A 21,660-nucleotide genomic window follows, 5' to 3' on the forward strand; every position below is an offset into this window, starting at 1 on the left:
ACAGAGCGAGACTCCGTCTCAAAAAAAAAAAAAAAATTCCCCAGTCGAATCTTTCATGGAATTACAGTTTAAAAAAATATAAAAAAATTCCCAGTTTGTGGATATCTAAGGTTTACTAATGTTTGACACTAAATGTTTGATGCTAAATAAAAGGTCTTTTTTTTTTTTTTTTTTGAGGTAGGGTCTCACCCAGGCTGGAGTGCAGTGGTGCAGTGGTATGATCTTGGCTCACTGCAATCTCCGCCTCCTGGGCTCAAGGAATCCTTCCACCTCAGCTTCCTGAGTAGCTAGAACCACGGGTGCACATCACCACACCACGCCCAGCTAATTTTTTGTGTTTTTGGTAGAAGCGGGATTTTGCCATGTTGCCCAGGCTGGTCTCGAACTCCTGAGCTCAAGCGATCCACCCACCTTGGCCTCCCAAAATGCTGGGATTACAGGCATAAGCCATTGCGCCCAGCAACAAAATGTAAAAAGCAACTTTTATGTGGTGTCTATTGCTATAAAAAAATCCTATCGTTTTTATGGGGTTAGATATAGCTTTTGTCTCTTTTATAACCCCTTGGCTGCCTGTCTTAGAAAGGCTCATCCCACTCCAAGACAAATATTCTCCTAAGTCGTCTTTTAATATCTCTTAGTTTTATATTTAAACCTTTAATCCATCTGGAAATGATTTTTTACATATTTTGAGGTCAGGAGTCTATATTTCTGTTCCTCCAAAGGAGAAGCTATGTTTTCTTTATGGCCATTTAATAAACCATCCTTTCCTAGCTGAAAAGAAATTCTTGTGGTTGCGTATTCAGATCCTTTATCTGTTGAAATCCGTTTTGAAAACTTTTTTTTTCTCTACTTATATATTCCTGGGGCCAAACTATGCTTTGATTACAGCAGTTTAAAGATGTTTTAAGGCCAGGTGTGGTGGCTCACGCCTGTAATGCAGCACTTTAGGAGGCCGAGGCGGGTGGATCACTTGAACTCAGGAATTCAAGACCAGCCTGGCAACATAATGAAACTCCATTTCTACAAAAATAAAAATAAATTGCCAGGCATGGTGGCACATGCCTGTAGTCCCAGCTACTGGGGAGGCTGAGGTGGGAGGATCGCTTGAGCCTAGGAAGTGGAGGCTGCAGTGAGCCGAGATGGTATCACTGCACTCCAGCCTGGGTGACAGAGTGACACCCTGTCTCAATCATAAAAATAAATACATAAATAAAGATGCTTTAATATATGTTAACGAAAGCTCCTTCTCACTGTCCTTTCTGAACAATTTCTTGGCTCTTCTCTGACACTTATTTTTCCATATGAAGTTTAAAATGATTCTGTTCCATTCAAAATAGGGTAAACACCTCCAAACTTCCTCTTAACCTCCCTCTTTCTCCAGGCTGTACTGAATTTATATGTTAATTTGTGACAAGTTGACTTACTGTTAGTTTTTCCATTTATTAGACCTGTCCTTAAATAAAATTTGTAAGATTCCTCATAAATATCCTGTGCCTTTCTGGATGAGTGAATTCCCAGGTATCTCATAATTTTCTTTCTTTCTTTTTTTTTTTTGAAAAGGGGTCTCTCTCTGTTGCCCAGGCTGGAGTGCAGTGGTGCAATCACAGCTCACTGCAACCTCTGCCTCCTGGGCTCAAGCGATTCTCCTGCCTCAGCCTCCTGAGTATCTGGGACCACAGGCATGTGGCACAATGCCCGGCAAATTTTCGTGTTTTTTTGAGATGGAGACTCGTTCTGTCACCCAGGCTGGAGTGCAGTGGCACGATCTTGGCTCACTGCAACCTCTGCCTCCTGGGTTCAAGCGATTCTCCTGCCTCAAACTCCTGAGTAGCTGGGATTACAGGCATGTGCCACCATGCCCAGCTAATTTTTGTATGTTTAGTAGAGATGGGGTTTCACCATGTTGGTCAGGCTGGTCTCGAACTCCTGACCTCGTGATCTGCCCGCCTCAGCCTCCCAAAGTGCTGGGATTACAGGCGTGAGCCACTACACCCTGCCTAATGTTTGTATTTTTAGTAGAGATGAGGTTTCACCATGTTGGTCAGGCTGGTTTTGAACTCCTGACCTCAGGTAATCCACCCACCTCGGCCTCCCAAAGTGCTGGGATTACAGGTGTGAGTCACCTCGCCTGGCCTAGTTTCTAATTTTAATGGGAATAGAGTTAGTTTAATCTTATCTTTATGGTGCAATTGGATTTTAGTACATATCTATATTGTGTTTGGATAGCCCTTTCTATTCTCATTTCCTTTACTTTCTGTTTGAACTTTCACTCCCTCTGGCTCCTGATGGTTAATCAATTACAAGATTGACTCATGCAAGAAATACCTGCCTCATTCAAGGACTCAGGAGTCCCGGTCCTCAGCCCCCTCCTCCCTGGGGAAGTTAAGCATTACTGTCTTCAAAATCTAGCTCCCTCCTGAACAAAGACGACAATTGTGGCTGGGCACGCTGGCTCACAGCTGTAATTCCAGCACTTTGGGAGGCCAAGGTGGGAGGATCCCTTGAGTCCAGGAGTTCGAGACCAGCCTGGGCAAGATGGCAAGACCTCCGTCTCTACCAAAATTTAAAAAGTTAGCTGGGCACGGTGGTGCATGCCTGTCGTCCCAGCTGCTTAGAAGGCTAAAGTAGGAGGATCAAGACTGCAGTAAGGTGTGATCATGGCCCTGCACTCCATCCTGGGTGATAGAGTGACACCCTGTTTCAAAAGTTAGGCTGGTGCGGTGGCTCATGCCTGTAATCCCAGCGCTTTGGGAGGCCAAGTTGGGAGGATTGCTTGAGGCCAGGAGTTCGAGACCACCCTGGCCAACACAGCAAGACGCTCATTTCTAAAATAAATACGTAATTAAGTAAAAAAAGAAATGACAATTCCAATGAGCCTCTGAACAGAAGATTAGGACAAGGCTGATATTTGCCCCAGGGACTCCTGGGATATGTGGTTTTCTCCTATCTCCAGCAAAGGCTGATGGGAGGTAATCAAGCCCCCTTCTCTTCTTGCCTCAGGGACTGGAATTGACATCCCTGTCCTGCTCCTCCTGATCGATGGTGATGAGAAGATGTTGACGGTACAGGGGCCTGGATGCCTGGATCTAAGGAGGAAGGAGAGTTGGGGGCTAGGACTCCTGGGTCCTGAGTCATAGGGAGGGTCTGGGGGTCTGACTCTGGGTAGGGTGAATATCCTGCCTTCTCTGACGTGACTCTCCCCTTTATCCTGTAGCAAATAGAGAACGCCACCCAGGCTCAGCTCCCCTGTCTCCTCGTGGCCGGCTCTGGGGGAGCTGCGGACTGCCTGGCGGAGACCCTGGAAGACACTCTGGCCCCAGGGAGTGGGGGAGCCAGGCAAGGCGAAGCCCGGGATCGAATCAGGCGTTTCTTTCCCAAAGGGGACCCTGAGGTCCTGCAGGCCCAGGTATGACACTGGGGGCCCAACTCTGGATCCTGAGATGGGAGGGAACTGGGGACTTGGGCTTCTGGGTCTGAGGGAGGAGGGGCTGGGGGCCTGGACTTCCAGTTTCCAGGAGTAGAGGGTTCTGGGCACCTAGACTATTAGGTCCTGGAGGGGAATGGCCTCCTCTATCCCTTTGGACAGGGCCCAACAGGAGCTGGGGATGGAGCTGGGCTAGGGATCCAGAACTGGCTATTCCACAGGTGGAGAGGATTATGACCCGGAAGGAGCTCCTGACAGTCTGTTCTTCTGAGGATGGGTCTGAGGAATTCGAGACCATAGTTTTGAAGGCCCTTGTGAAGGGTAAAAGTTGTACCCTCCGGTCCTCCCCCTCTCTCAGTTCAACCTTGGACACCTTTCCTGGCCTGGGCACTTCATCCACCCTCTCTAATCCAAGGCCCATGCCCCCTTTACCCCTCTTAATATCTTTCCCCTTTGGGGCTTTGCATGGTGCTATTTGGGTAGTTTTCCCGGATGCTTCCATTATGTTCCAGCGTCTGCTTTCCTCTATTGGATCCATCTAGCCATTCTTTCAACTTTCCAGCCATCCATCCATATGTACAGGTCGATCTTTCCATCTCTTTACCTACCCATCCTTCCAGTCATCTGTCATTCTTTCATCCATCCATCCTTTCACCTGTCCATCCACACATCCACCAACAATTCCTGAGAATTCCATCCACTCATTCCTCCATCCATCATCCATCTTCTCACCTGTCCGTCCACACATCCACTGACAATTTCATCCACTCATTCCTCCATCCATTGATCTTTCATCCATTTACCCTTCTACCCCTCCAGCTTTTCATGCATCCATCCAACTGTTCTTCCATCTATCCATCCACCCACCCCATTCTTCCTTCCCTATATGCTTCCAATATGCATGAAGCACTCTGTCTAGACATGAACCAAAACACTGTCTCCCTGTGAGGAAGTCCAGATATTTCACTAGAAATGGCAGCTTGGAGGATGGAATGATGAAAACCAAGGCGGGGAAGCATAATACCCACCTGGAAGAGGCTGGGGTGGGGCTTATTTATTTATTTATTGAGACAGGGTCTTGCTCTGTAGGCCAATCTGGAGTACAGTGGTGTGATCACGGCTCATTGCAGCCTCAACCTCCCAGGCTCAAGTGATCCTCCTACCTCAGCCTTCTGAGTAGCTGGGAACACACCTGCCTGCCACTACACTGGTAAATTAAAAAAAATTTTTTTTTTTTTTTTGGTACAGACGAGGTCTTGCTCTGTTGCCTACGCTGGTCGTGAACTCCTGGCCTCAACTGATCCTCCCGCCTCAGTCTCCCAAAGGACTGGGGTTACCACTGCATTTCAGCCTGGGCGACAGAGCGAGACTCTGTCTCAAAAAGAAACAAACCAACAAGCAAAAAGAAACAAACCAGCTTGGCCTCTTTCTTGCTGTGTGGTCTTGAGAAAGCAGCTTCCCCTCTCTGAGCCCCGGTTTCTCTCTGTGGAAAGTGGTGATAATATCTTGCAGGAGTGTTATAAGCCTCCAAGGCAAGGTATGAGTCGTGCCCGGTCCCTGGTGGGGGCCCAGTAAGAGGGATCTCGTCTTAATATGGTTCCATTTCCTCTGGGGGCACGTCCTTCAGTATAAGGTGACTCTCAGGGGGCAAATCTGATTCACTCTGCAGAAGTTAACTCAGCAGCCTCAGCAGCCTCCTGAGAGAAAATAAGGCAGCTCTGTAAGATGTGGTTTGCGGGGGTGGTGGTGTAAGCCCAGCAGGAGCGTGTAAGTGATCGCAGTCCACTGGGGGAACTGTAGATGGCTGATAGGCCTGGGGATAGCAGAGTTGAATGGATGAAATTTCAGCAAGAAAGAAAGGGCAAGGTCTTTTTTTTTTTTTTTTTTTTTTTTTTAAGACGGAGTCTTGCTCTGTTGCCCAGGCTGGAGTACAGTGGCGCAATCTCGGCTCACTGCAAGCTCCACCTCCCGGGTTCAAGCGATTCTCCTGCCTCAGCCTCCGGAGAAGCTGGGACTACAGGTGCCTGCCACCACGACTGGCTAATGTTTGTATTTTTAGTAGAGACGGGGTTTTACCGTGTTGGCCAGGATGGTCTTGACCTCCTGACCTCGTGATCTGCCCACCTCGGCCTCCCAAAGTGCTGAGATTACAGGCCTGAGCCACCGCCCCGGGCCCATGAATGCTTCTTAAGAGTCTAGCATAGGTAGGCCTAGTGCTGGGCAGTTGGTATACTCCTTTGCCCTTCATCTCCCTTCCCTGCCTGCAAGGATTATCACTCCATTTTGCAGATGAAGAGACTGAGGCTCAGAGAGAGGAAAAATCGCTTGCCCAAGGTCATCTGGCTAGTAGCAGGGGTCAGGCTTTTCATGTGAGTCTGTATAATTCTCAAGCCCATAAGAAGGGGCATGTTTGGAGAGACGTCAGAGGCTCGCAGGGCTGGTATGTATCATTGGCATGAAGGGAGTGTTGGAGACAAGGCCAGTAAGGCGGGTAGGGCCAAACCACCCAGGACCTCAAATGCCAGGCAGAGGGTCTAAAGGCTGTCCTTGAGAGGCAGCAGAGGACCAGGGTCGGTTGTGTGGATAAAAAAGACTCTCTGGCCAAGTGTGAAGGCTCATGCCTGTAATTACAGCACTTTGGAAGGCCAAGGAAGGAGGTTCACTTGAGCCCAGGAGTTTGAGACGAGCCTGGGCAGCATAATGAGGCCCCCATTTCTATAAAAAATTAGCTGGGCGTGGCACTATGTTCCTGTAGTTCCAGCTACTTGGGAGGCTGAGGCAGGAGGATCGCTTGAGCCCAGGATGTCTCAAAGCTGAAGTGAGCTGTGACGGTGCCACTACACTCCAGCCTGGGTGACAGAGGAAGACCCTGTCACAAAAAAAACAAAACAAAAACAGACCCTCTGGGAGTAGGTGGGTGCAGAGTGGAGAGGAGAGAAGAGACTGCAGTGACAGTGGTTGGGGGGGCCAAAGCTTGAGCTGCCGCTGGGGCCAGGGGGACAGTAGGGGAGGCTCAGCAGAGAGTCAGGAGGCTGGACATGGGACTTGGAACTTGGGGGCTGATGGCCTGTGAGATGGGAGGGGCAGGAAGGGACAAGGACAGTATCTGGGGGTCTGCCTTATTGACTGGGTGGATAGAGGGGCCTGAGATGAGGACGCAGGGAAGATGGGTTTGAGGGTTAGATACTGAGTTGAGTATGGAACATGGTGAGTATGAAGGGACAAGGTGGGGACAGGGTCGGGTGTCCAGGTGACAAATGGTGCCAGATTAAGGCAGAATATAAAGCAAGGTATTATTATTATTATTTCTGAGACAGAGTTTCGCTCTTGTTGCCCAGGCTGGAGTGCAATGATATGATCTCGGCTTACCGCAACCTCCACCTCCTGGGTTCAAGTGATTCTCCTGCCTCAGTGTCCCAAGTAGCTGGGATTACAGGCGTGCACCACCACACCCAGCTAATTTTGTATTTTTAGTAGAGGTGGGGTTTCTCCATGTTGGTCAGGCTGGTCTCGAACTCCTGACCTCAGGTGATTTGCCCACCTCGGCCTCCCAAAGTGCTGGGATTACAGGCGTGAGCCACTGCGCCCAGCCTATTATTATTATTATTATTATTTAAGATGGAGTCTTGCTCTGTCACCCGGGCTGGAGTGCAGTGATACGATCTCGGCTCACTGCAACCTCCGCCTCCCGGGTTCAAGCAATTCTCCTGCCTCAGTCTCCCGAGTAGCTGGGACTACAGACGCACGCCACCATGCCCGGCTAATTTTTTGTATTTTAGCAGAGACAGGGTTTCACTGTGCTACCCAGGCTGGTCTCGAACTCCTGAGCTCAGGCAGTCCGCCCACCTTGGCCTCCCAAAGTGCTAGGATTGCAGGCATGCGCCACCATGCCCGGCCTATAAATCAAAATATTATAAATGATTTTGGGCTGGGTGCAGTGGCTCACATCTATAATCCCAGCACTTTGGGAGGCTGAGGTGGGCAGATCACGAGGTCAGGAGTTCCAGACAAGCCTGGCCAACATAGTGAAACCCCATCTCTACCAAAAATACAAAAAAAATTAGCCGGGCTGGGCGTGGCGGCCAGTGCCTGTAATCGCTTGAACCCGGGAGGCAGAGGTTGCAGTGAGCCGAGATTGTGCCACTGCACACCAGCCCCTGCGACAGTGTAAGACTCCTCTTAAAAAATAAATAAATAAATAAACGATTTTGTTTGCTTCTTTTGAAACTGTGGGGGAAGTAGGAGAGCTTCCTAGAATTATAGAAAATCATAGAAGGCCAAGCGCAGTGGCTCAAGCCTGTAATCCCAGCACTTTGGGAGGCCGAGACGGGCGGATCACGAGGTCAGGAGATCGAGACCATCCTGGCTAATACGGTGAAACCCCGTCTCTACTAAAAAATACAAAAAACTAGCCGTTCGAGGTGGCGGGCGCCTGTAGTCCCAGCTACTCGGGAGGCTGAGGCAGGAGAATGGCGTAAACCCGGAAGGCGGAGCTTGCAGTGAGCTGAGATCCAGCCACTGCACTCCAGCCCGGGCAACAGAGCGAGACTCCGTCTCAAAAAAAAAAAAAAGAAAAGAAAAGAAAATCATAGAAAAGCCCGCTCTGAATGGACATCTGGGTTTTGAAAGAGCACAGAAAGCCATGTGGTCCTAGACATGTGACTGCCTTTCTGGGCCTCTGTTTCCTCAACTACAGCCTTAGAGGCTACACTGGTCAAGCTACAGAGTCACCACAGCGTGGAATTTCCTCTCACAGTTACTGTAATTGATTACAGTGCTCTGAAGGGGGTGCCACTATCTCCCATTTCATAGATGAGGAAACCGAGGCTCCCAAGGTTCAATGGCTTGCCTGAAGTCACTCAGCTGGTACTGGTGGACCGAGGACTGGAACCCACGTCTTCCTGCCCCAGAGCCCATTGCTCATGTCTGCTGCATGAGATTATCTCTTTCTGTGGTACCAGTTTTTGGAGCAACCAGAATGAGATGAATTTGTTTTGGAGATAGATACAGAGCAAGTGGAGGCAGAAGGAAACCTAACTCCATGTCACAACAAATGCCCTTCAGGACTTTTCATGCCCCTGTTGACTGTACATGTTTGGATCCACTAAATAGCTGGATCAAATTTTTAAGGGTTTTGGCCGGGCGCGATGGCCCAAGCCTGTAATCCCAGCACTTTGGGAGGCCGAGACGGGCGGATCACGAGGTCAGGAGATCGAGACCATCCTGGCTAACACAGTGAAACCTTGTCTCTACTAAAAGTACAAAAAATTAGCCGGGCGAGGTGGCGGACGCCTGTGGTCCCAGCTACTCAGGAGGCTGAGGCGGGAGAATGGCATGAACCCGGGAGGCGGAGGTTGCAGTGAGCTGAGATCCGGCCACTGCACTCCAGCCTGGGTGACAGAGCAAGACTCCGTCTCGAAAAAAAAAAAATCAGAGATGAAGAAATGAGCCTTACTAATAGTCACCATACAAACCACCCTCTGCTATGGCTAAATTTTTAAGGGTTTCTTGTTCTCTCTTGCTGTTTTAGTGACCTCCAGGGTCTCTCCGAGTCCCTCTCATGTTCAGATTTTTTCCAATCTCATTTTCTGCTGTTGTCACCTCTTTCCCCTCACAACAAACCCCAAGTTTCAGAAATCAGAGTGACTCACATTTGTCATCATCTGCTGTGTGGTTTTTTTTTGTTGTTGTTTTGTTTTGTTTTTGCACCCAGGCCTTTGCTTCTGCTGTGCCTGCTGCTTTGAACGCCCTTTTCCCATCTTAGATGCACACCTCCCAATCCTGGTGGTCTTTCGAAGTGCTACCTCAACACACATTCTCTGGGAGCTGTCTTGGGCCACTCTATACCTCTGTGACCATATCCTCCTCTGGGTCCTAATCATATTATATGCCCACCTCTGAGGGCACCAAGCACTCTAAGGGTAGTTATGTGTTGGGGGGACATATTTCCCCCAATAGAACCAGCTTCCTCAGGGTAGGAACTGTATCCGATTTCTCTCTCCACTGCTTGGTCCATAACATACCTCAATAAATATTAAATGAATAAGTGATTCCTTTTCTTTCTTCTTGGGGGCTGTAAACCAGTGGTCTGTGCTCTGGCCCTGAGCCAAATGACCTTATGCTTATCATAACCTGACTGCTTAAAGACCCCCACACTCTGCCCAGTAGCACCCCCTTTATGCAGAGTTTAAAAGTCAGGCATGCAAAATAGAAGCAAAATAGACATTCATAAGATGTCCCTCCTCCCCTGACTTCTTGCCCCCTCTCCCTCTAATCCTTCCAGCCTGCGGGAGCTCGGAGGCCTCAGCCTACCTGGACGAGCTGCGTTTGGCTGTGGCTTGGAACCGCGTGGACATTGCCCAGAGTGAACTCTTTCGGGGGGACATCCAATGGCGGGTGAGGGGTCAGGGCCTGGGGTTGGGCATCCTGACAAGGGGACTGTGCTCTCCTCCCTCTCTGCCTTTTTAGACACCTTTCCACCCTGCCTTCCATTATGGCCTGTCCAGCCTTCCCTTAATTGCCCATCCATCTCTGATTGTCCATCTGCCCCAACATGTTTCCTCTCTCCCCATCCATCCCTCTGTCCATCTATCCATCTCTCCACCCTGTACATCCATCTATCCATTCATCCGTTCATTCATCTATTTATCCATCCATCCATTTGTCCATCCATCCATCCATCCATTTTATCCATCCATCCCTTTGTCCATCCATCCGTCTGTCCATCCATCCATCCATCCATCAAGCCATCCATCCATCCATCCATCCATCTGTCCCTCATACCGTTGTACTCCCTTCTCTTGTCCTTAACCTTTGAGCTAATCTCTTCCCCCATTCATCGCACCCCCGCCAGTCCTTCCATCTCGAAGCCTCCCTCATGGACGCCCTGCTGAATGACCGGCCCGAGTTCGTGCGCTTGCTCATCTCCCACGGCCTCAGCTTGGGCCGCTTTCTGACCCCGATGCGCCTGGCCCAACTCTACGGCGCGGCGCCCCCCAACTCGCTCATCCGCAACCTTTTGGATCAGGCGTCCCACAGCGCAGGCACCAAAGCCCTAGCCCAAAAAGGGGGAGCTGCGGAGCCCCGGCCCCCTGACGTGGGGCATGTGCTGAGGATGCTGCTGGGGAAGATGTGTGCGCCGAGGTACCCCTCCGGGGGCGCCTGGGACCCTCACCCAGGCCAGGGCTTCGGGGAGAGCGTAAGGACCGGGCAAAGCTGGGGGGGCCCCCTCTCCATGGGAAGGACCTGGGGGCGGGATTACATCAGGAATGGGGCGTGGCCAGAGCAGGGGTGTGACCAAACCAGGGGCAGGGCTGGTGGTGGCCAGTGTTGGGGAGGGGCCAGTCCTCACCACCCCTCCTTTTGCTGGCAGACGGGTCTGCTCTCGGACAAGGCCACCTCGCTGTTCTCACTGGATGTTGACCTCGGGCAGGCCCCCTGGAGTGACCTGCTTATTTGGGCACTGCTGCTGAACAGGGCACAGATGGCCATGTACTTCTGGGAGATGGTGAGTGCTGACTTGGCGCTCCTGCATCCCTGTCCTTTAGGCCACTGGATGCCAGTGTTCACCATACAATTACCATACAATTCCCCGACCCCTGACATCACCTGACCGTCGCCCCATCCTCCATCCGTGATATATGCCTCCAACTGCTTCCTCTTTCTTTTCTCTCCCTCATATCAAGCATTATTTTATATTTTTACTTTTCGAGACAGAGTCTCGCTCTGTTGCCCAGGCTGCAGTGCAGTGGCATGATCTTGGCTCACTGCAACCTCAGTCTCCCAGGTTCAAGTAATTCTCCTGCCTCAGCCTCCCAAGTAACTGGGATTACAGGCACCTGCCACCATGCATGGCTAATTTTTGTATTTTTTTTTTTTTTTTTTTAAGTAGAGATGGGGTTTCACCATGTTAGCCAGGCTGGACTGCTGACCTCAAGTGATCCGCCTGCTTCGACTTCAAAAAATGCTGGGATTACAGGCATGTGCCACCATGCTCGGCCAAGATCCTCTCTTTGTTTTGGCCTTTGATAACATATCTCAGTGTGGATCTCTCTGAATTTATTTTACTTGGAGTTCCTTGAGCTTCCTGGATGTGTAGACTTACGTCTTTCACGAAATTTTGGAAGTTTTTAGGACATTATATCTTCAAATATTATTTCTTTCCCTTTCTCTCTTTCTTTTCCTTTTGGACTCTCATTATGTGTGTATTAGTATTCTGTATGGTGTCTTGCAAGTCCCTTAGGCTCTACTTATTTTCCTTCATTTGTTTTTCTTTTTTCTCCTCCAGCTGGATAATCTCAATGAACTTAGCTTCAAATTCACTGATCTTTATTTTGCCTTTTTTATGAATCTACTGTTGAGTCCCTCTAGTGGTTTTTATGTTTCAGTTATTGTGCTTTTTAGCTTCAGAGTTTCTGTTTGGTTCCTTTCTGTAATTTCTATCTCTATATTCTTTTTTTTCTCCCCTGGTCCCACTACAAAACTTTATTTTTGATTAGAGTACCATTCTCAATCTCTTCTATAAAAAGCAGGAAAAAAAAGCACCACTTCACTCAAGACCTATGTACATATAAGATGTTTTCTGGTTTTTTATTTTTTATTTTTTTAAATTTTTATTATTATTATTATTATTATTATTTTTTTTTTGAGACGGAGTCTCGCTCTGTCGCCCAGGTTGGAGTGCAGTGGCCGGATCTCAGCTCACTGCAAGCTCCGCCTCCTGGGTTCACGCCATTCTCCTGCCTCAGCCTCCCGAGTAGCTGGGACTACAGGCGCCAGCCACCGCGCCTGGCTAGTTTTTTGTATTTTTTAGTAGAGATGGGGTTTCACCGTGTTAGCCAGGATGGTCTCAATCTCCTGACCTCGTGATCCGCCCGTCTCAGCCTCCCAAAGTGCTGGGATTACAGGCTTGAGCCACCGCGCCCGGCCTAAATTTTTATTATTTTTAAAAAAATAAATTCAGTGTTCACATTTCTATAAAGAATTAACCCAGTTTCAGGAAACACTGCCTCTATCTCTGTATTCTTATTCTCTAGGGGGTGAGACATCTTTTTCCTGTCTACCTTTAGTTCTTTTTTCATGATTTCCTTTAGCTCTTTGAGCATATTTAAGACAGGTTATTTAAAGTCTTTGTCTAGTAAGTTCAATGTCTGAGTTTCTGCAGGGATAGTTTCTATTCATTTATTTATTTTTCCTACTCATTTCTATTCATTTCATTTATTTTCCTTTCTTTTCTTTTTTTCTTTTTTTTCTTGTTGTTGAGACAGAGTCTCATTCTGTCACTCAGGCTGGACTGCAGTGGTGTGACCAGAGTTCACTGCAACCTTGACCTTCTTGGACTCAAGCGATCTTCCCACCTCAGCCTCCTGAGTAGCTGGGTCTACCGGCCACATGACAAGCTAATTTTAAAAAAATCTGCATGGCCGGGTGCGGTGGCTCAAGCCTGTAGTCCCAGCACTTTGGGAGGCCGAGATGGGCGGATCATGAGGTCAGGAGATCGAGACCATCCTGGCTAACACGGTGAAACCCCGTCTCTATCAAAAAATACAAAAAACTAGCCAGACGAGGCGGCGGGCACCTGTAGTCCCAGCTACTCGGGAGGCTGAGGCAGGAGAATGGCGTAAACCCGGGAGGCGGAGCTTGCAGTGAGCTGAGATCTGGCCACTGCACTCCAGCCTGGGCAACAGAGCGAGACTCCATCTCAAAAAAAAAAAAAAAAAAAAAAAAATCTGCAGAGATGGGGTCTTACTATGTTGCCCAAGCTGGTCTTGAATTCTTGGGCTCAAGCAATTCTCCTGCCTTGGCCTCCCAAAGTGCTGGGATTACAGGTGTGAGCCACTGTGGCTGGTCTCTATTAATTTCTTTTTTTTTCCAGTATATGAACCATATTGTCTTGTTTCTTTGCATGCCTCATAATTTTTTGTTGAAAAGGGGAACATTTTGAATATGATAATGTTGCAACTCTGGAAATCAGCTTATGCCCTCCCTCCAGGGTTTGTTGTGGCTGTTGCTTGCTGTGGGTCATTGTTGTTTGTTTAGTGACTTTTCTTTTTTCTTTTTCTTGTTGTTGTTTTGGGATGGAGTCTCGCTCTGTGGCCCAGGCTAGAGTGTGGTGGTGCAATCTCAGGTCACTGCAAGCTCCACCTCCCAGGTTTAAGCGATTCTCCTGCCTTAGCCTCCCAAGTAGCTGGGATTACAGGTGTGTACCACCACACCCGGCTAATTTTTGTATTTTTCGTAGAGATGGGGTTTCACTATGCTAGCCAAGCTGGTCTCAAACTCCTGACCTCAGGTGATCCACCTGCTTCGGCCTCCCAAAGTGCAGGGATTATAGGTGTGAGCCACCATACCCACCCTGTTTAGTGACTTCTCTAAAGTTTTTTTAGAAGAAAAGTCTGTATTCTCTCTCTCTCTTTTTTTTTAGGAAAGTCTGTATTCTTTGTCATGTGTGGCCGTGGAAGCCCCTCTTCTGTTAGCTTAGTGGTCTGCTAGTGACTTGACAGAGATATCCTTAAATACCTGGAACCATAGAAGCAAACACAAGAAACTCCCTGTAAGTGCTGGGATTATAGGCTTGAGCCACCGCGCCTGGCCCACCATGGCTGTGTATTGAAGCAGTCTTTCAATAGTTAGCCAAGCTGTTTACAATTCTGCTTTAGTCTTCACTTCCTGCTTGTGCAGAGCCTAAAGTTCAGGCAGAGATAAGAGCGTCAGGTTTTCTTTGGTATTTTCTGAGTACGCCGCTAGCCCTAGTCATGCATCTAGCCTTTTGAATTTCCTGGCACACAAGGAAGCTTTTCAAAGCCCTTATTTCCTCCAAGTGTTTCCTTTCATGGCCTCTTTTTTTTTTTTTTTTTTTTTTTTTTTGAGACGGAGTCTCACTCTGTCGCCCAGGCTGGAGTGCAGTGTCCGGATCTCAGCTCACTGTAAGCTCCACCTCCCAGGTTCACGCCATTCTCCTGCCTCAGCCTCCCGAGTAGCTGGGACTACAGGCGCCCGCCACCTCACCCGGCTAGTTTTTTGTATTTTTTAGTAGAGACAGGGTTTCACCGTGTTCGCCAGGATGGTCTCGATCTCCTGACCTCATGATCCGCCCGTCTCGGCCTCCCAAAGTGCTGGGATTACAGGCTTGAGCCACCGCGCCCAGCTCATAGCCTCTTTCTTTCCAAGCTGCTTAGTGTATCTATTGCTGCCTTTACTGTGATTCCTTGACTCTGGTGGCTGTGGAGAATTCATTTGCCTTTGAAAGATTTTAACAAGCCGGTGCGGTGACTCCCGCTGTCATCCCAGCACTTTGGGATGCCGAGGCGGGCAGATCACCCGAGGTCAGGAATTTGTGACCAGCCTGACCAACATGGAGAAACCCTATCTCTACTAAAAATACCAAAAATTAGCCAGGCATGGTGGCGCATACCTCTAATCCCAGCTACCTGGGAGGCTGAGGCAGAACTGCTTGAAGCCGGGAGGCAGAGGTTGTGGTGAGCTGAGATCTTACCATTGTACTCCAGCCTGGGCAACAAGAGTGAAACTCCATCTCAAAAAAGATTTTAACACACACTGCTGGAAAGGCATTTTTTCTCTGGGGAAAGCTCTAAGGCAGGTGAAGCAAAGTCAAACCCTTCAGCTGTTGCTTCAGGGAGCCACCAGATAGGGCCCCACGCGACCACAATTCTGGAGGGTAAGGTCTGAATTGCTCCTCTAGTACCAGCGGCCCACACCAGGAATGTGTGTCTTTGTCTTCAAGGCTGCCACTGAGCTGGGGAGCTGGGGATATAGTAAGTGGGTAGGTTAAAATGCTGCAGCGCCCTCTTACTGAAATTTAGTAGTCTCTTCATTAAGCATTTTCTTGGTTTTTTTGGTAAGTTTTGGATTAGATTCCAGAATTCTAGAAAAGTTGATTCTGACAGTTTTTGCTAGCTATTGGTTGCTTTTGTGGAGGGATGAAGTTTTGAAGTTCCCTACACTGGCATTTTTGGTTACCTCTCCAAGTGCTTTTAAAACTTTTATTGTTGGCCGGGCGCGGTGGCTCAAGCCTGTAATCCCAGGACTTTGGGAGGCCGAGACGGGCGGATCACGAGGTTGGGAGATCGAGACCATCCTGGCTAACACGGTGAAACCCCGTCTCTACTAAAAACTACAAAAAACTAGCCGGGTGAGGTGGCGGCGCCTGTAGTCCCAGGCTACAGTAGTAGTAGGTGGCTACCTGGGAGGCTGAGGCAGGAGAATGGCGTGAACCCGGGAGGCGGAGCTTGCAGTGAGCTGAGATCCAGCCACAGCACTCCAGCCTGGTGACAGAGTGAGACTCCGTCTCAAAAAAAAAAAAAAAACTTTTATTGTTAGAGACAGTGTCTTCCTCAGTCATCCAGGCTGGAGTGCAGTGGCATGATCATGGCTCACTGCAGCCTCAACTTCCTGGGCTCATTTGATCCTCCTACCTCAGCCTCCCTAGTAGCTGGGACTACAGGAGCAAACCACCACGCCTGGCTAACTAAAAAAAATTTTTTTTGAGACGGAGTCTCGCTCTGTCGCCCAGGCTGGAGTGCAGTGGCCGGATCTCAGCTCACTGCAAGCTCCGCCCCCCGGGTTTACGCCATTCCCCTGCCCCCACCCTCCAAATTAGCTGGGCTTCCGGGCGCCCGCCAGCAACCCCAGCTAATTATTTTTTTATTTTTTTTTAATTTTTAGTAGAGACAGGGTTTCACCATTTTATCCAGGATGGTCTTGATCTCCTGACTTCGTGATCCGCCTGCCTCAGCCTCCCAAAGTGCTGGGATTACAGGCGTGAGCAACCATGCCCGGCCAAAAAAAATTTTTTTTGTGGATATGGAGTCTCACTATGTTGCCTAGGCTGGTCTTGAATTCCTGGGCTCAAGCAATCCTCCTGCATCTGTAACCACCCAATGGGTTCACCTTGCCTGCTGCCTAGACAGAGCCGACTTACCAAAACAGGGAAATTGTAATGGAGAAAGAGTAATTAACGCAGAGCCGGGCTATGCGGGAGACCTCAGTTTTATTATTACTCAAATCAGTCTCCTTGAGGATTCGGGGATGAGAGTTTTTAAAGATAATTTGGTGGGTAGGGGCTTGGGAAGTGGGGAGTGCTGATTGGTCAGGTTGGAGATGGACTCACAGGGAGCCCAAGTGAGTTTTTCTGGCTGTCTTTTGTTCCTGAGTGGGAAGGCAGAACTCATTGAGCCAGATTACAGTCCGGGTGATGTCAGCTGATCCATCCAGTGCAAGGTCTGCAAAGTATCTCAAGCACTCATCTTAGGTTTTACAATAGTAATGTTATCCCCAGGAGCAATATGGGAAGCCAAAGGCTGCATGACCCCCTAACCATAATTTCTAATTTTTTTTTTTTTTTTTGAGACAGAGTCTCGCTCTGTCGCCCAGGCTGGAGTGCAGTGGCACAATCTTGGCTCACTGCAGCTCTGCCTCCCGGGTTCACGCCATTCTCCTGCCTCAGCCTCCCGAGTAGCTGGGACTACAGGCGCCCGCCACCACGCCCAGCTAATTTTTTGTATTTTTAGTAGAGACGGGGTTTCACCGTGTTAGCCAGGATGGTCTCGATCTCCTGACCTCATGATCTGCCCGACTTGGCATCCCAAAGTGCTGGGATTACAGGCGTGAGCCACCATGCCCGGCCCATAATTTATAATCTTGTAGCTAATTTGTTAGTCCTCAAAGGCAGACTGGTCCCCAGGCAAGAAGGGCATCTTTTGGGAAAGGGCTATTATTGATTTTGTTTCAGAGTCAAACCATGAACTGAATTCCTTCCCAAAGTTACTTCAGCCTATGCCCAGAAGCAAGAACAGCTTAAGGGTTAGAAGCAAGATGGAGTCAGCTAGGTCTGATTTCTTTCATTGTCATAATTTCCTCAGTTGTAATTTTTGCAAAGGTGGTTTCACTTCAGCCTCCCAACGTGCTGGGATTACAGTCATGAGCCACTTTACCCAGCCTCCAACTGCTTCTTGACCTGTCTGTGACTGCTGAATTCATTCGAACCCCTGACTTGCATCCGTGACTTGCATCCCTGGTCTCTGAACCACCTGACTTCTGGCATTTTCAACTGACGTTCAGTTTCTTCCAGATCTGTCTCCAAACATTGCTTCTTCCTTGGCCTCTGATGACCCCAGTTAGTTTCTGACCTCTGACTCTGTCCCTTCCCTTGACTTCAGGCTTTCTCCCCCTCTATGAACCGTCTTTGAGGCATCCATGCCCGCTTTGTCTCTCCAGGGTTCCAATGCAGTTTCCTCAGCTCTTGGGGCCTGTTTGCTGCTCCGGGTGATGGCACGTTTGGAGCCTGATGCTGAGGAGGCAGCACGGAGGAAAGACCTGGCGGTCAAGTTTGAGGGGATGGGCGTTGGTGCGTGGAGCATGGTGCCTGGGAGCAGGGACGGGGGCTGCCGCCAGCGGGGGAATGTGCATCTCCGCACTCCTCACATATCCCTGCGCCATCCCCTTAAATTCCCTTTCCTCTCCCTTCACACCCTCACCCTACTTCCCATCCCTGTCACATAATTAACTCCTCTGCCTCTAGACCTCTTTGGTGAGTGCTATCACAGCAGTGAGGTAAGGGCTGCCCGCCTCCTCCTCCGTCGCTGCCCGCTCTGGGGGGATGCCACTTGCCTCCAGCTGGCCATGCAAGCTGACGCCCGTGCCTTCTTTGCCCAGGATGGGGTACAGGTGAGTATCTGCGACATCAACATCCCAAACAGTCTCCAAGTGGACTCTGGGAAGTAGAGGGATGAGCCCCTGCCATTGGGAACATCTATGGTCTTGACCAGCCCCTCTCCCTGGAGATTACCCAGAAAGTCTCTCTTCTCTCTCAGAAAGGCTGCTCTTCCCATAAGAAGCCTCACTCCCTTCCACTAAAAGCCAACCTTCCCACGACAAAGCCCATCCTCCTAAAAAGTTCCACTCCAGATAGAGAAACTCCTGGTGACCCTATCAGGAAGTTCCACCTTTAACCTAAGAAGTCCTTCCCGCTTTCACGGAAGAGTCCATTTCTTTCAAAGGAAGTCCTAAGTCATCCACAGGAAGTCTGACGTCATCCACAGGAAGTCCCATGTCATCCACAGGAAATCCTTTCCAATTCTTTTAGAGGTCCCTAGTTTCAGTTCTCAGCAATTAGAATGGCCTTACTGAACAATTACGTTTTATTTTTGGACATAAACTTTGGCCTAGGAAATCCCACCCTTTCTATAGGAAATCGTCTGCCTTGGGAAGCCCCACTTGCTCCCACAGTCTCTCCGATGCTGACAAGTTGACATTTTGGAAACATTATCAGTATTTTTAGTTTGAATCTGACAGGGGCTCAGAATCTCACTTCAGTACAGGAAGTTGTGCCCACCCAACAGGAAGTCCCATCCTCATCTGTTGGAATGGTTTAGCTACCCACATTTCAAACAGCTACCCAGAGTCCCTTGCTGTGGATAGTGGTTAAACTCATCCAGCTCTACCATATACAGGCTGTGTTTCTTTGGGCCATTTCCTTAACCTCTCTGTGCCTCATGTGTGCCAAGGAGGAGATACTAGTACCCACCCCCTTATGTGTTGGGGATTCAGTGGACTAATCTACATAAAGTGCTTAGCCCTGTATCTGCCATATAGTGTCAATTTAAGTGTTGGCTGTTTACTGTCAAAACCTGGCCCAAGTTGTCTTTGCCTTTCACCACCGTCTCCCTACCTCAATAGTTGTGGCTGTGACACTGGGCACTTGCTCTGTACTTTGGAGCTGTGGTCCAACCCTTGCTGGGCATCTTAGGGAAGGGGCTGTGGGGGATATTTGAATCCTAATCCTGCCCACCCCCCACAGTCTCTGCTGACACAGAAGTGGTGGGGAGATATGGCCAGCACTACACCCATCTGGGCCCTGATTCTTGCCTTCTTTTGCCCCCCACTCATCTACACCCGCCTCATCACCTTCAGGTCAGTACCCTGGGGTAAGAGTGGTGGGGATGGGGGCGGGGTGCTCAGTTTCTCCTTTCTGCTCACTCTGCCCACCTTTCTTCCCTCATCTGCCCATTTGTGTCCCTTCCCTGGGAATAGGACTGTCTCTCCATCCACTAAGGGAGTGCTGTGGGAGGTGAGTTTTGGGGGGATCCTCCCTGTGTCTCTAGTGGCAGTTACTCTGCCTTTCTGGCCATGGCTCTGGGGGAAGGTGCCTTTGGGGTGACTTTAGGAAACCACCTCTCTGTCTGTCTGCCACGTCTCCAGGTGAAGAAGTTGGAGTTTTGCTGGAGAATGCCTCTCCACCTCCTCTTCCCCTTAGTTCTCACTCTGTGCTTCCCTCCTTGCCAGGAAATCAGAAGAGGAGCACACACGGGAGGAGCTAGAGTTTGACATGGATAGTGCCGTTAACGGAGAAGGGCCTGTTGGGTGAGTGGAGCCCCCAGCACTGTGTGAGGTGGGGACATCCTGGGAAGTTCAGGACATGTGGCACTTCCACGTTGTGTTAGTCCCCTCTTGAGTTGCTACAAAGGAATACCTGAGACTGAGTAATTTATAAAGAAAAGAGGTTTCATTGGCTCATGGTTCTGCAAGTTGTACAGGAAGCATAGTGCTGGCATCTGCTGCTGGTGAGCCCTCAGGAAGCTTCCACTCATGACAGAAGGTGAGGGAGGAGCCAGTGTATCACATGGCAAGAGGAGAAGCAGGAGTAGGGGGTGCCACATAGATCTCATGTGAACTAACTGAGCAAAAAGTCACCAAAGGGATGGTGCTAAGCCATTTATGAGAGACGCACCACCAGGACCCAAACACCTTCCCCAGGCCCAACCTCCAACATTAGGGATTACATTTCTTTCCTTCTTTTATTTCTTTCTTTCCCTTTCTTTCTTCTTTCTTTTTTCTTTCTTTCTTTATTCTTTCTTTCCTTTCTTTCTTTCTCTTTCTCTCTCTCTCTTTCTCCCCTCCCTCCCTTCCTCCCTTCCTTCCTTCCTTCCTTCCTCCTTCCTTCCTTCCTTCCTTCCTTCCTTCCTTCCTTCCTTCCTTCCTATCTTGTCTTGCCTTTTTTGTCTTTTCTTTATTTTTTTTGATATGGAATCTCCCTCGGTTGCCCAGGCTGGAGTGCAGTAGTGCAATCTTGGCTCAGTGCAGCCTCTGTTTCCTGGGTTCCTGATCCGCCTGTCTCAGCCTTCCAGGTAGATGGGAGTAGAGGTGCATGCCACTACACCCAGCTAATTTTTGTATTTTTAAAGTAGAATCAGTGTTTTACCATGTTGGCCAGGCTGGTGTTGACCTCCTGACTTCAAGTGATTCGCCCACTTTGGCCTCCCAAAGTGCTAGGATTACAGGTGTGAGCCAGTGTGCCCAGCCAGGGATTACATTTCTTCCTTTTTTTTTTTTTTGAAATGGAGTCTCAATCCGTCACCCAGGCTGGAGTGCAGTGGTGCGATTTCGGCTCACTGCAACCTCCGCCTCCTGGGTTCAAGCGATTCTCCTGCCTCAGCCTCCTGAATAGCTGGGACTACAGGCACCTGCCACCACGCCCGGCTAACTTTTGTACTTTTAGTAGTGACAGGTTTCACCATATTGGCCAGGCTGCTCTTGAACTCCTGCCCTTGTGATCCTCCCGCCTCAGCCTCCCAGAGTACTGGGATTACAGGCGTGAGCCATTGTGCCCGGCCCAGGGATTACATTTCATTGTGAGATTTGGAAGGGACAAACGTCCAAACTATATCACACATCCCATCAGGGACTGAGATACTGAGGAAGCTTCCCAAATGCCAAGCTCAGGTCAGCCTCCTAACTAGCAGGGAACGCAGGCATGTGCCACCATCAAAAAAATAAAAATAAAAAAAATTTAAGTCTGAGTCTTGCTATGTTGTCCAGGCTGGTCTCAAACTCCTGGGCTTAAGCTATCCCCAAACCTTGGCCTCCCAAAATGGTGTAAGCCACTGTATCTGGCCTCAAATTTAAATATATTTATGTATATACAGCTTTTTTGTTTGCTTGTTTTTTCAGATGGAGTCTTGCTCTGTCTCCAAGCAGGAGTGCAGTGGTGCGATCTCGGCTCACTGCAATCTCTGCCTCCTGAGTTCAAGCGATTCTCCTGCCTCAGCCTCTCGAGTAGCTGGGATTACAGTCACCTGCCACCACGCCCAGCTAATATTTTTGTATTTTTAGTAGAGACGGGGTTTCACCATGGTGGCCAGGATGGTCTCCATCTCCTGACCTCGTGATCTGTCCACCTCAGCCTCCTAAAATGCTAGGATTACAGGCATGAGCCACCA

The 21,660-nt window shown here is 49.2% G+C and overlaps 1 protein-coding gene across 1 annotated transcript in view; it reads left to right on the top strand.

Annotated features, from left to right (window-relative positions):
• The window catches only part of LOC111519901 (transient receptor potential cation channel subfamily M member 4), a 53,899-nt gene that overhangs the window by 11,979 nt on the left and 20,260 nt on the right, over positions 1–21,660 (top strand). The window contains exons 7-16 of the mRNA XM_026453101.1: positions 3,001–3,062; positions 3,215–3,406; positions 3,646–3,745; positions 9,708–9,820; positions 10,278–10,622; positions 10,797–10,931; positions 17,660–17,789; positions 17,964–18,109; positions 19,242–19,354; positions 19,727–19,804. Of these exons, the coding sequence (XP_026308886.1) occupies positions 3,001–3,062; positions 3,215–3,406; positions 3,646–3,745; positions 9,708–9,820; positions 10,278–10,622; positions 10,797–10,931; positions 17,660–17,789; positions 17,964–18,109; positions 19,242–19,354; positions 19,727–19,804 (1,414 nt within the window). The remainder of the gene's footprint in view (positions 1–3,000; positions 3,063–3,214; positions 3,407–3,645; positions 3,746–9,707; positions 9,821–10,277; positions 10,623–10,796; positions 10,932–17,659; positions 17,790–17,963; positions 18,110–19,241; positions 19,355–19,726; positions 19,805–21,660) is intronic.

This window comes from Piliocolobus tephrosceles, chromosome 21 (assembly GCF_002776525.5).
Source record: "Piliocolobus tephrosceles isolate RC106 chromosome 21, ASM277652v3, whole genome shotgun sequence".
NCBI classification, from domain to species: Eukaryota; Metazoa; Chordata; class Mammalia; order Primates; family Cercopithecidae; genus Piliocolobus; species Piliocolobus tephrosceles.